Genomic DNA, 13745 nt, shown 5'->3' with positions numbered 1-13745 from the left:
TGAAAGCTGATAAATATATAACAAAACTGATATATATATATATATATATAATAAAAGCTGATATATATATATAATGAAATCTGTTAAGACCCTTTAAGAGGTAAACGGGTGGTCCGCACAGTCAGCCTGAGAGACTGAAGGTGGCGTTGTGGTTCAGCCGGCCGCAGCTCCACGCGCAGGGGAGGCCGACCACCGGCAGGCAGCGCGGCGCATTCTCTCCACGGAGGTGCAGCGCGACCGGCCTCGGACTGGCTTTAAAGTGTCAGGGGGCGAAGGTGGCAAAAAAGCTCCGGCCCGCGAGCTGCTTTCCCCGAGCCGGGGACGGTCTACCAGCGTTCATTATATATATATCAGCGTTCATTATATATATATATCAGCTTTTATTATATATATATATATATTTCCTGTTTGGCTTGCCATAATATATATATATATATATTGTGGCGTGAGGAGGCGGGGGAGTTGTGGGTCCGCCCCACGCCAGAGTGCAAAGCCATGCCTGTCTCAGCTGGCCCGCATGAGGGCTGATTGAGCCGCCAGTTGAGACAGGCATATATACTCAGCCTCAGCCATCATTGGAGAGACTCTTGACTGGGGAGCTGAGGGCTGAGGCTGCACAGACTCTAAAAAGAAGACTAAAGTTCATTCTACAGACTCTAGAGCCCCTTTGGGCTGAGTATGTTTATTTAAGTTATTTTGGGTGTGGTGGAGGGCGTTTAAAAGCAAATAAAAGGTACGTTTTGAGTTCATTTACTCCCCGTGTCTGTGTTCTCTGTGTGCTTCCTCCTTCCGGGTCACAGTGGGCACGCCCCCCTACCCAGGGGCCTACCACAATATATATATATATATATATATATATATATATATATATATATATATATATATATATATATATATATATATATATATATATATATATTAGGGGTGGGCGATATGGCTCTAAAATAATATCACGATATTTCAGGGTATTTTTGCGATAACGATATACTTGGCGATATAGAAAAACAGAAAAATAATTCATTCATTTCAGGAATATAGAATAAGAGTATAACAGAATAATCGTAATGCGGCAAAATACATAATATAGCATAAAATAATATAATGCAGCAAATAATATTGCAGAATATTTAGTGCATGCATATAAACTGCAAACTAAAACAATTATACAATAAATTCACCTAAAGCTTCACAGTAAATAATAGACTACTTTTAAGACAGAACAGCCCTGTTATCACGATATGGATTTTTAATAACATGATATTTCTGTGTCACGATATATTGTATACAATATAATATTGCCCACCCCTAATATATATATATTTTTTTTTTCTTTATTTTTTTTTTAACACTTACTTTCATTATAGCCTATTGCCAACCCCTATTGTATTTTAAGGTTCTCTCTATTTTTGACAGAGATGTGCAAATGCTCACACACAGATGGTCTAGTCCCTGTAGAGAGAGAAGCACTGCCAATACAATAGAACCCTATTGGTACAATGCACATTTAGAACCTCTATTGGTATAATGACCTAACTCCACTTAATGCCAGGCGTGAGCTAGAGGAGAATAAAGCCTCCAGTATTGAGCTGTGAAGCTGCGGAATACTAAAACTCTGGAATTATGAAGCTCCATCCATAACTTTTAAGTAGAAGGAGTTGGAGAGTTGGGGATGACCAGCGACATGACATGACATAATCTAGTCGAAAATTTTATTTCCTTGGACAGTAGAGATATTTACTCCAACAGGATAAAGCAGGATAAACTCTTTTAAATAACCTTGATTTCTGAGGGAACAATGACTGAGCAGCTGAACAGAATGCCTGGTCTCAGCGTGAGGTTTGAGGGAGCTGATGTTTGAGTAGTTTATGTACAGTAGATAGCATTCAGCTTTAGTCTGATTATTATCAGTTGACGTTATAGTAAGGTCACATGACTCACGGGCGATGTGAGCGGACAGGAAGACTCCGGCGAGCACGGCGCCCTGGCACAGGCGGAGCAGCTGGAAGGCAGCAGGGCTGTTAGACAGACACACAGCCACTCCCAGCAGACTGGACAGAGAGACGGACAGCAGCAGAGTCCTCCTGCGACCCACCCTGTTAAAAAACACAGTTAAAGATCACACTGATCTGTGTACAGAATGAAGAACGTAAGAGAAATGTGAGATAAATACTGCTAAAGCAAATTAAAAGACCATATATCACAGAAAAATACTAGTGCATCTAAAGCCATTTAATTTAAAAGTTACTTTATTTCAGTAATTCAGATCAAAAAATGAGAAATTCATATATTATATAGATGTATTACACACAGAGTGATCTATTTTACAGCCAATAAAAACCCAAAAATCAGTGTCTCATAAAATTAGAATATTATATAAGACCAATTGATACTTTTGGCAATGTGGGCAGTGTGCCAAGTCCTGCTGGAAAATGAAATCCGGAATCCGCATCTCTATAAAAGTTGTCAGTAGCAGAGGGAAGCATGAAGAGCTGTAAGATTTTGTGGGAAAACAAAACTGCACTGACTTTAGACTTGATAATAAAACACAGTGGATCAACACCAGCAGATGATGTACATGTCTCTCCGAACCATCACTGATCATCAGTACATTTTACATTTCATTCAGAAATCAAGGGAGCAGAGTCTGGAGGAAGAGTGGAGAGACACACAGTCCAAGCTGCTCGAGGTCTAGTGTGAAGTTTCCACCAATCAGTGATGGTTTGGAGAGACATGTCATCTGCTGGTGTTGATCCACTGTGATTTATTATCAAGTCTAAAGTCAGTGCAGTTTTGTTTTCCCACAAAATCTTACAAAGTGAAGACTTTGAAGTGGCCTACTCAAAGTCCTGACCTGAATTCTATTGAGATGCTGTGGAATGACCTTAAAAATGTGTAACATGCTTCAAAAACCCTCCAATGTGGCGGAATTACAACAATTCTGTAAAGAAGAGTGGGCCAAAATTTCACTCATGAAGGTTTGGATTTTTTCTTTTTTAAAAACTGCATTGTATGTTTACCTGTGTTTAGTCTTTGATTAATATTTAAATTAGTTTGATGATCTGAAACATTTAGGAGTGACAAACATACAAAATAAATGACAGTACATACTCCACTGGTAATGACAGTTACATTAGTGTCATTACATTACTTTACTTGCTGCCTAAAGTTAATAGAAAACAGTTATTCAGTAAGGGTTTCATGATTATCTAAATCCTCAATTCGATTTTATTTCTGATTTTAGGGTCACGATTCGGTTCGATTCTCGATTTTCTTTTTTCTATAGCAGAGAGGCCTATGCCAGTTTTAGATTAGTCTATGGTCAGTCGTTGGTTTGATTCATCAAATTTACAATATCTTATTTCAAAGGTGGGCTTGATATGTATAAGTGATGCAAAGTGATACAAGTGATCTGTAATACACCACATTAGGCACTAATGGTCAAATTTAAATAATTTAATTAAGATATATATGTAATGCCATCTAGTGGCTTTTTTGGTAGCAGCAGTGTGCACTATTAAAAAAGCAATGTGCACGTAAAACAGTGTCCAAACTTTTTTTGTTGGGGGCCAGAAGGAGAAATATATTGGAAGTCACGGGACACAGACTCTGTAATAAAACAAATAATGAAATATATCACTTTAAATAATACATTTTCCTGATTATTTCATTTACACACACATTTTACTTTACTTACTATCTTTATCTTTGACAGTGTTGTGTAAACGATTTTTCAAATTGATGTTTCATTTCATGATGTCTCTTAATATTAAACTCCTTAATTACGGCAACTTTTAGACTCTTTGGCCCGTTTTTCTGCTCTAGAAATGCGCACTCTCTCCACTTTTAGACTCTTTGACCTATTTTATCTGCGCTAGAAATGCGCACCCTCTCCGCTTTTAGACTCTTTGGCCTATTTTATTTGCGCTAGAAATGCACACTCTCTCTGCTTTTAGACTCTTTGGCCCGTTTTTCTGCGCTAGAAATGCGCACTCTCTCCGCTTTTAGACTCTTTGGCCTATTTTATCTGCGCTAGAAATGCACACTCTCTCCGCTTTTAGACTCTTTGGCCCGTTTTTCTGCGCTAGAAATGCGCACTCTCTCCGCTTTTAGACTCTTTGGCCTATTTTATCTGCGCTAGAAATGCACACTCTCTCCGCTTTTAGACTCTTTGGCCTGTTTTTCTGCGCTAGAAATGCGCACTCTCTCCGCTTTTAGACTCTTTGGCCTATTTTATCTGCGCTAGAAACGCGCACTCTCTCCGCTTTTAGACTCTTTGGCCCGTTTTTCTGCGCTAGAAATGCGCACTCTCTCCGCTTTTAGACTCTTTGGCCTATTTTATCTGCGCTACAAATGCACACTCTCTCCGCTTTTAGACTCTTTGGCCCGTTTTTCTGCGCTAGAAATGCGCACTCTCTCCGCTTTTAGACTCTTTGGCCCGTTTTTCTGCGCTAGAAATGCGCACTCTCTCCCCTTTTAGACTCTTTGGTCGTTTCTGACACCTAGAGTTCAAACTTTGAATCTCACATTATAAAAACCTGCTTAACAGCGGACAAACTGAACTCTATCCTACTATAACAGTTAAACATGAAAAATAAAACTAAGACTTTTTCGGTTCTTGAGAATGACAAGTTTTTTCCTTTAATAAAGATATATTATTAACTTTATCTGAGAGAAAGATGCTCCTTAAGGTACCAAAACTATTAACATATTTGAGGCTAGACAAAACAACTGTTATTTTTATATTTTCAAGTTTTTCTTTAAGAAGATGAGAGTGTCCACATTCTCTGGAGAAAGAGCTGCTCTTAGAGCTACAGTGTGCTGCGCCATTTGCGGGAGGGATCGTTGATCCTCTTTTTTACTTCGATGCTCAAGACCATGACATAATTTAGTTCGATTTCGATGAAATATCGAAATCGTGACGCCCCTATTATTCAGGTAACCTTAATTCAGTTAACCCAGTTAGCCCTGTCCCTTGTTTAATAAAGACCGGCAGACATTAGTTAATATAATTAAACAGAGTGAATAATAAAGACCCACCAATCACACACAGTGCCGAGCAGAACGTAGCCCAGGATCCAGCCGGTCATGAAGCAGATGTGCTGGAGGGGGATCTTCCAGTAGTCCCCGCACACCAGGTTCCACTGCAGATAACATCACATCACTCAGACCAGCACGACAAACTGATAGAGAAAACGCTGATCTCACGCAGTATAGACCTGTTTACCTGCTGAAGCTCATCTATACAAACACAGCACTGTGTAAAGAGTCTGACATCGATTACTGATTATCTGTGAGACGCTGTTACTGACCTCTACTGATCAATAAATAAGATGTTTTGCTTTTTTAGGAAAGAGATTTGAATCCTAAAACAGTATCAAGTAAAAAAAGACAACTTTCTTTATGACGATTGTTAATAAAACTGCTGGCTCTAAATAAAATGCTACCTCTTGAAATTTTTCAGATTGACTGACCTTATTTCTTTTTTTTCAATAATTTAGTTTGTATCCCCCCCCCCCATTATCTCCCTAATTTACACGGCCAATTACGTAACCCACTCATTAGCCTGCTGGACCACTCGGAGCACGACTGACCTTCATTTATTTAAGTATTTTTTTTTTAGCTTTAGCTTTAGCATTAGCGGCTTTAAATATTTGTTAATACGGATTAAAACATTACTCAAATATTCACTATTCACTGTATACCTGTAACTCTACCTCTTCACTACTTTACAACTGATGCTCTCAAACACTTTATTAAGAGACAAGAAATTCAAGTAATTAACTCTTGATGTGTTTAGCACAGCTGTTAATTAAAGGATTTTAAATGCGCTTTTTAGTGCGAAAAATACAGTACATTTTGCTTTCCATGGACAAGATCACTCTCAAATTTCCCAAATGCTGTGCAGTCCAAGCCTAGACTTAATCCTCATCTGGGAAACTTCCCCATGGTGTAATATGAAATATGTAATATGTTCCAGGTGTGGTACGTTCATTTTCAGAGTAGATTAATTCAGAGAAACTGCAGGCTGTCCTAATTACATTACAGTCAGGGTACACACATCCTCCTGCCCCGCTCCACTCTGTGTTCAGAGCTTCCAGAACATTCTCCCAGTGGAAAATCTGCACCAACACCACCAAAACAAAAGACCAGAGACGTCACTCCCGGGGAAGCGGCAGAGTCAAGGCTGCAGGAAGAAATAAAAAGGGGGCTACGGCCTTCCTGTGGGGTGGTCTGAGCCCCCGTGACCCAGTTCTCCAACTGCCCAGTCTTCCATAATAGTTTCCATCACATTTCCTCAAACATGAACCTGAACAAAGGGCCCACAATACACTGTCTGTCCAAATGAGTGTCTAAAGAATCATTTAGAGAGACTAAGGTCTAAAGAATCCTATTGAATTTAAGCTTCACCCACTGCTGTCTAGAGTCCCCGTAGAGAAATACAGAAATACAGAGAATAGAATAGGACTCCTCTGGAGGAGATAAACAAAGACTGGCACCATGCCTGACGCCAGGTGTGTGCTAGACTAAAGGAGTATAAAGCCCCTTCAGTATTGAGCTGTAGAGCAGTGGAACTGTGTTCTCTGTAATGACGGAGCTGTTGGGATGTTGAAAGATGGAGTTGGATTTGAGGTGATACGGTAATGATTAATCATCCTGAGCTCACTGACAGTATATTCTTAGGGCTGAATGCAATTAAATCCTGATAGTAATGCTTATTTAATAGCAGAGGTGGAAAGTAACTAATTACATTTACTCACGTTACTGTAACTGAGTAGTAATTTGTAATTTTTAGTTTATAAGTTTATAAGTAGTTTTTAAATTAGGTAATTTTACTTTTACTCAAGTTCATTTTGACACAAGTAATTTACTTCGCTACATTGGAAAACTCCCCGCTACTGAGCAACAAATAAAATGCAGAAAAAAAAACTGTCTGAATAAAAAAAAAAAAAAAAAAAAAGAGTTTTGTTCTCCATGGCAGCGCAGCTGAACTTTTCCCAGCAGTGTTTATTACGGTTAGCGGGAGAGGCGCTGTGTGAATCAGCTGTGTAGCCTGGGGTCTGTGTGCGCAGCTTGTTGGGGCCGCTGTTGAGTTATGCTACCCATTGATATGTGCTTGTTTACGGCACTGCGCATGCACCGACCAACATTCTTTTTGTACGATTTCATGTTTTTAATGATATTTCCTTAAGTTTTTATTGGAAATATTAAACGATCTGCTTGGATGTTAAAACATGTAAATATCAGTTAACGCATGGCAATGGCAAGTTAAAAAAAATAATAATAAACTGTAAAACTATAAAAATACAGTTTATAGTCACATATATGACCATAACTTTTTAACAGTAAAGAAAAAAAATGTATCATAGAAACCTATACCATTTGTTCTTGAAAATGTTTTATGGGGTGGTCTGAACAAATACTGCCTGAAAGGTACAAATTATTTAGTTTAATAATTATTTAATTTATGATTTGTACTTTCTTTACATCAAATAAACAAAAGTAACTATGTAACTTTTACTCAAATAAAATTTTAAATTGAGTACTTTTTTACTTTTACTCGAGTAGAATTTTAGCAAAGTAAAGGTACCTTTACTTAATTACAATTTTCAGTACTTTTTCCACCTCTGTTTAAAAATACAAATAGTACCAGTAGACTTCAACAAAAACAGGATAAAATCTATTTAATACACTTGAGTTTCAGCAGAAGCACTAAATGATCAGGCGTTCCATAACTTGGTGTTTGCTCAAGCAATCTGGTTGAAACTTATTTTCTGAAGGTTATATTGATATGTATATAAACATTCAATCACACCATATATACAGTATATTGCGTCAGCCAAAATATTAAAACCACTGTCAGTTGAAGTAAACAGGTGGGAAATACATAATAGGCAACAAGTGAACTGTCAGATTTTGAAGTTGACATTTTAAAACCAAGAGCAGAAAAATAAGAGACTTTCTGACAGAAACCAAACTGTGATGTCTGGTCATCTGACTAGATCAGAACATTAACAGAACAGGTCTACCCACCTAAATGCTCCATGGAAGGACAGCCGGAGAACTGGCAACAGATTAATGGGCCCCCAAGGCTCACTGATATATGTATGAGGAAATAACGCTAGAACATCTGCTCTTTTCCCATAGAGAGCTATAAAAGGTAATGGTGGATAAATCTTGTTGAGTCTATGCCATAACACCTCAGAGCTGTTCTGGTGGCACAAGTAGGCAAGTGGTTTTAATGTTATGGCTGGTCTGTTTTATCATTTATTATTTCTTTACCAATAAAATGCCTTTTCAGTCATGAGACAGCAGTATAAAAAGTGTTACCGCATGGGATGACTTGTTAGTGCCCATATGCATAGCGGTAAATTGTTGTATTGTAAAGTATGGGCGGGACAATATCATACCTGTCAAGTTTTGGACTTAAAAATAAGGGATTTTTTCCGCCGCCCCAACAGCCCAAACGAGGGGAAAAAAAAAAATATATATATATATTTTTATTATTTTTATATATATATATATATATATATATATATATATATATATATATATATATATATATATATATATATATATTTTTTTTTTTTTTTTAATAGATTTAAAATTTAAATTGAAGGGTGCACAAATTTACAAAAAGGACATGGATCAGATATATTCCATAAGTAAATAATAGTCCTAAGGGGCCTACACAATTAATAATCTTTCATTAATACTTCTTTCTATCGTTCAGTCCACTCCTGATCAGTTCAGTTAATTTCAGCCCTCTCCACATTTTCTCTCTCTCCAGCTCAACCATCTCTTCTACCCCTTCTAAATAATACCTTACATTACATTATAATACATTACCACAATACTTGAGATTTAAACAAATTCTAACAAACCCTAAAACTAGCCCTGAACTAATAGAGTTTGGAAATGATAGTTATTGGCTGATCAGGCACATCAGGGCAGGGCATTATATATATATATATATATATATATATATATATATATATATATATATATATATATATATATATATATATATATATATATATATATATGTGTGTAGATTTTTCTCAAACCCTGAATATCTATCTAGCTAATTCTAAAGTTAAGAGTCACAAGCTGTATTTTATTAAACACACAGTGGGTGTGTTTTTTTTTTTAACCAGCTATCAGAAACAATCTCATCACAGTTTACATGGTTAATTACCTTTCTTTTAGAAAAATCTCCGTATATCCAGATTAGTTTTAACGACAGCTGCTCCGACTAGCTGCCTGAACTCACAGCGAGGGGAGGGGCGGGGCTTCCCGCACACTAAACTGCGCTCCGCAAAACCAGCTAGCTGATTGGCTGTTTCTCCTGAAAGGCGGGACTTTCTCCTTGAACCGGCACCACGATTGGTTAAGAGACACACAGCGGTCAGTGCATTGTCGCCTGTGGCCTATATATTTTTTTATTTAGTATAATACGGGAAATTTACGGGAAAATACTAATACGGGAGGACGGCGGGAAAGAGGAGTAAAATACGGTAGTTTCCCGGCCAAAACGGGAGACTTGACAGGTATGCAATATATTGATATATCATATCAATGTGTTGGGTCAAATATTGATTCTGTAAATATATATTTTTATTGAAACAGAAGGACTTTGTAAGACTTAAACTGTTTAACTCTCTTTCAGACTCGATTATCGGTTTTCGATATTTGATATGTTGCGGTACTGTAAAGTAGAGGGAGTTCCTGGAGGTGCTGAACTATAGTTACTGCTTTTCCTTCACGCTGTGAAGCTCCAGATCATCCCAATTAAATCACCTCAAATCACCATCTCAGTTCATCAGCTTTAGATCAGAGGATTGTAAAGGACTAGCTCTTTTTTACTGTTAACTATGTAATTCCACATGTGTCCCTTAATTACTTTCGTATAATTAATATTAATCTACAGCTTAGAAAATAAATTAAATAAAGAAAAACAGAGAATTAGAAAGTTTAAAATATTAAAATATATATGCATATATATATATGCATATATATGCATATGCATATATATGATGGTAGAGTCTGACCACTGCACAAAGCAGCTCTTCTCCATCCAGCACATCCCAAAGATTCTCAATGAGGTTAAGGTCTGGTGAACTCTCTCTCAATCCATGTGTGAAAATGATGATCTCATGCTCCCTGAACCCTGAACTCTTTCACAATTCCAGCTCCATGAATCTTGAAATTTTTATCTTAAAATATGACCTCATTCTTTCAGCACATACTGTTGCTGAACCTAAACCTGCAGACCAACTGCAGCATCAACCAACCAACCCCACATCATTTACTTACTTACATCCAGGTGGACCTTTTTATGACCAGGCAGTGTATTACCTGTGTCATGAATTTTGGCATGTTGGTGTACACTCAGTTAAACAGTGATGAAGTCTTCATTTACTACAGACGTATTAATCCACATGCTCAGACAGTGCCTGAAGGCATCCTCTACTCAGTGTTTGTAAACTGGGATGGGCCTCACTCTGTCTGTTCAGAGGAACACAGTTCAATATTCTGCTTCTTAAGAACACCACCAGTCAAAAGTCTAAACAAACTTTCTAATTCTCTGTTTTTCTTTATTTAATTTATTTTCTAAGCTGTAGATTAATATTAATTATACGAAAGTAATTAAGGGACACATGTGGAATTACATAGTTAACAGTAAAAAGAGCTAGTCCTTTACAATCCTCTGATCTAAAGCTGATGAACTGAGATGGTGATTTGAGGTGATTTAACTGGGATGATCTGGAGCTTCACAGCGTGAAGGAAAAGCAGTAACTATAGTTCAGCACCTCCAGGAACTCCCTCTACTTTACAGTACCGCAACATATCAAATATCGAAAACCGATAATCGAGTCTGAAAGAGAGTTAAACAGTTTAAGTCTTGCAAAGTCCTTCTGTTTCAATAAAAATATATATTTACAGAATCAATATTTGACCCAACACATTGATATGATATATCAATATATTGTCCCGCCCATACTTTACAATACAACAATTTACCGCTATGCATATATCTTTACTCCTGTACAATATCGAAATTCACAACTATGCATATATCTCTTTAATCCTGTATTGTATAGCCAATTTTTAATCAAATCTGAGAGTGAGTGGATCGTCAGTCTTACATAGTTTAGAATACTTATGCTTCAATAAAATACAGTAACATATAAAATATCAAAAACCGATAATCAAGTTTGAAAGCGAGAGAATAATCAGTCTCAATAAAATATATTTTCACAAAAACAATGTTTGACCAATTATATGATATATCAATATATTGCTTTGCTCATAGTTTACAACATTGCAATTTACCGCTATGCATATATCTTTACTCCTGTATTGTATTACGTATTGTATCGCCAACTGTAGCCAAACACAGTCCTATTATCAGCCCGCATACATATCAAATATTAAATATTAAGAAGTCTTTTTGTTTCAGTAAAATATATATATATTTTTTTTTTACAAAATCAACATTTGACCCAACACATTGATACGATATATCAATATAATCGATATATTGTCCCGCCCATACTTCACAATATCGCAATTTACGGCTATGCATATATCTTTACTCCAGTATCGTATCGCCAACTGTAGCCAACACACAGTCGTATGTATATATATATATATATATATATATATATATATACTATCAGGAATTTGTCATTGAATCTGAGTGCGAGCGGATCGTTAGTCTTACATAGTTTAGAGCACCTATGTTTTAAGAAAATATATTACAAAAAATATGTTTAACGCCATGCAACAATATGATATGGTCGAAACAATACAATACATCAATATAATTAATATACTGTGCCACATACGAAAAGTGAGTGAATCGTCAGTCTCAATAAAATATATTTTTTTACAAAACCAATATTTAACCCAACGCACTGATACGATATATCAATATATAGCCTCACTCCTACGTTACAGTACTGCAACATATTAAATATTGATAATCGAATCTAGTTGTGAATCCTCCCAGCAGATCAGTTCACCCACCTCGGTCACGAAGTTAGTCTGGAGCCCGGCGGGTTTAGAGTACTGCCAGCCCCGGGTGCAGGGCACCGCCTCCCGCTGCAGCGGGTCGCTGAGGTCGGTGAGGTTGTGCGGGTAGCGGTAGAGCTGGCAGTGGCTGAGGCCCGAGCCCTGGACCCAGGGGATGGACAGGTTGAGGAGCGCCTGGCCGGAGAAGTTGCTGAGCAGGAAGGCGGCGGGCAGCAGCGCGGGGTCCGGCCGGCAGTGGTAGGACTCGGGCAGCAGCGTGAAGAACACGTCGCAGAACAGATTCAGAGACACGGCGAAGCTCGGGAACCAGCTGAAGAGCGCCAGGACCCGGTTATACCGGCCGAACCCGCCGACCTGCGGGTAAACCCGGCTCTCAAACTCCATCTTCACCCGCTACCAGAACCAGAACCTGCGGCTTCAGCTCATCCTCACTCAACCACAGCGCCCAGCCGTACAACTCTCAAACCACGCCCCCCGCGCTGTGATTGGGTAATAGTTTTGTTTGTGCGCTATGTAACACTATAGACACGCCCTACTACACAATGATTGGATAATAGTTCTGTTCGCAGCGCCTGGACCGCTGAAGCCACGCCCCCTCTATATATTTACCCTCTAGCTGAGCGTAGTCTGATGCATGGATGACATCTGGTGGTCAACGCGTGAAACTGCATCTAATCGTATTATTATATGCTTATATATAACTTGCTATTTTTCATACTATATTTTCTATATATTTATATATATATATATATAATTTTAAATTAATTGTTTCTGGCTCTACCTCGGATTTATATTTATTATATTTTAAATGTTACTCTTCTATCTTTACTTATTACTTCTTATCAGACAGTTGGCTGTTTATGTAACAAGTAGACTTTTATTTTATTTAAACTATAAAAAAAAAAACATGCCCAATACATAAAATAAATACATTTATAAATAACAAAATAATGAATTATATGTAGTAATATTTTAAAACATTTAAAAGTAGCAAGTAATGTCCTACAAACAACACAGTTTCAAAAGCCTTTATGTGTGTAAGTAATCCAGTGATCACAATTTGTGTGCTTTTGTATTTCCACTTGGGTCTCGACTGCCCCCCTCCAACCAAACAGTTTGGAGTCAGGAATTATATGCTTCTATAAGCTGTTTGGATGCTCTCTTATTCTGACGTTACTTTACGGAAACCGACATAGAACCACACTGGCACCAACCCTTACCTACCAACCCCCACCAGAGCCCCACCCACTAGATCAGATGAAGACATGCCATTTCGGTCTGCTGGTTGAGATCCTCAGACAGTACACAGCAGGATTAAGCCAGCAGACTTCGTCAGATGGAGGGATCTGTACCTACTGTCTGTGGTAAGTCAGCAGATGAGGGACATGTAGGAGTTTTGTGCTTCTATTGCAGTTAAGCATCAATTAGCTTGTTTGTGTTTTGCCGTTTAGTACACTAAGGTGTGGTAAACGCTTATGGGGCATATAAAAGTGACAGTAATTAAACGGCTCATTCTAAAAGTGATTTAAGAGTGATTTTGTGTAGCCCTTAGACCTATTTTAACTATTCTGTAAAAACATGTATATTTCCCTTTTAAATCCAGTTATAATATGTATTATATAGTACATAACACTTATTTTTTTTTGTCAAACTAATACCACTACAGTGTTCAAAATGTATTTGGCCTAAAAAAAAAGGGCTTAAATATT

At 37.6% G+C, this 13745-nt stretch overlaps 1 protein-coding gene across 1 annotated transcript in view; it reads right to left on the bottom strand.

Annotated features, from left to right (window-relative positions):
* Positions 1–12500, bottom strand: part of slc22a31 (solute carrier family 22 member 31) — a 39256-nt gene extending 26756 nt beyond the window's left edge. The window contains exons 1-3 of the mRNA XM_022665157.2: positions 12031–12500; positions 5038–5141; positions 1939–2093 (exon numbers count right to left, since the gene is read on the bottom strand). Coding sequence (XP_022520878.2) covers positions 1939–2093; positions 5038–5141; positions 12031–12420 — 649 coding nt within the window. The 5' untranslated portion in view covers positions 12421–12500. The remainder of the gene's footprint in view (positions 1–1938; positions 2094–5037; positions 5142–12030) is intronic.
* Between the last annotated feature and the right edge of the window lie 1245 nt (positions 12501–13745).

This window comes from Astyanax mexicanus, chromosome 23 (assembly GCF_023375975.1).
Source record: "Astyanax mexicanus isolate ESR-SI-001 chromosome 23, AstMex3_surface, whole genome shotgun sequence".
Classification (NCBI taxonomy): domain Eukaryota; kingdom Metazoa; phylum Chordata; class Actinopteri; order Characiformes; family Acestrorhamphidae; genus Astyanax; species Astyanax mexicanus.
This window is presented reverse-complemented; position numbering and strand designations above follow the sequence as displayed.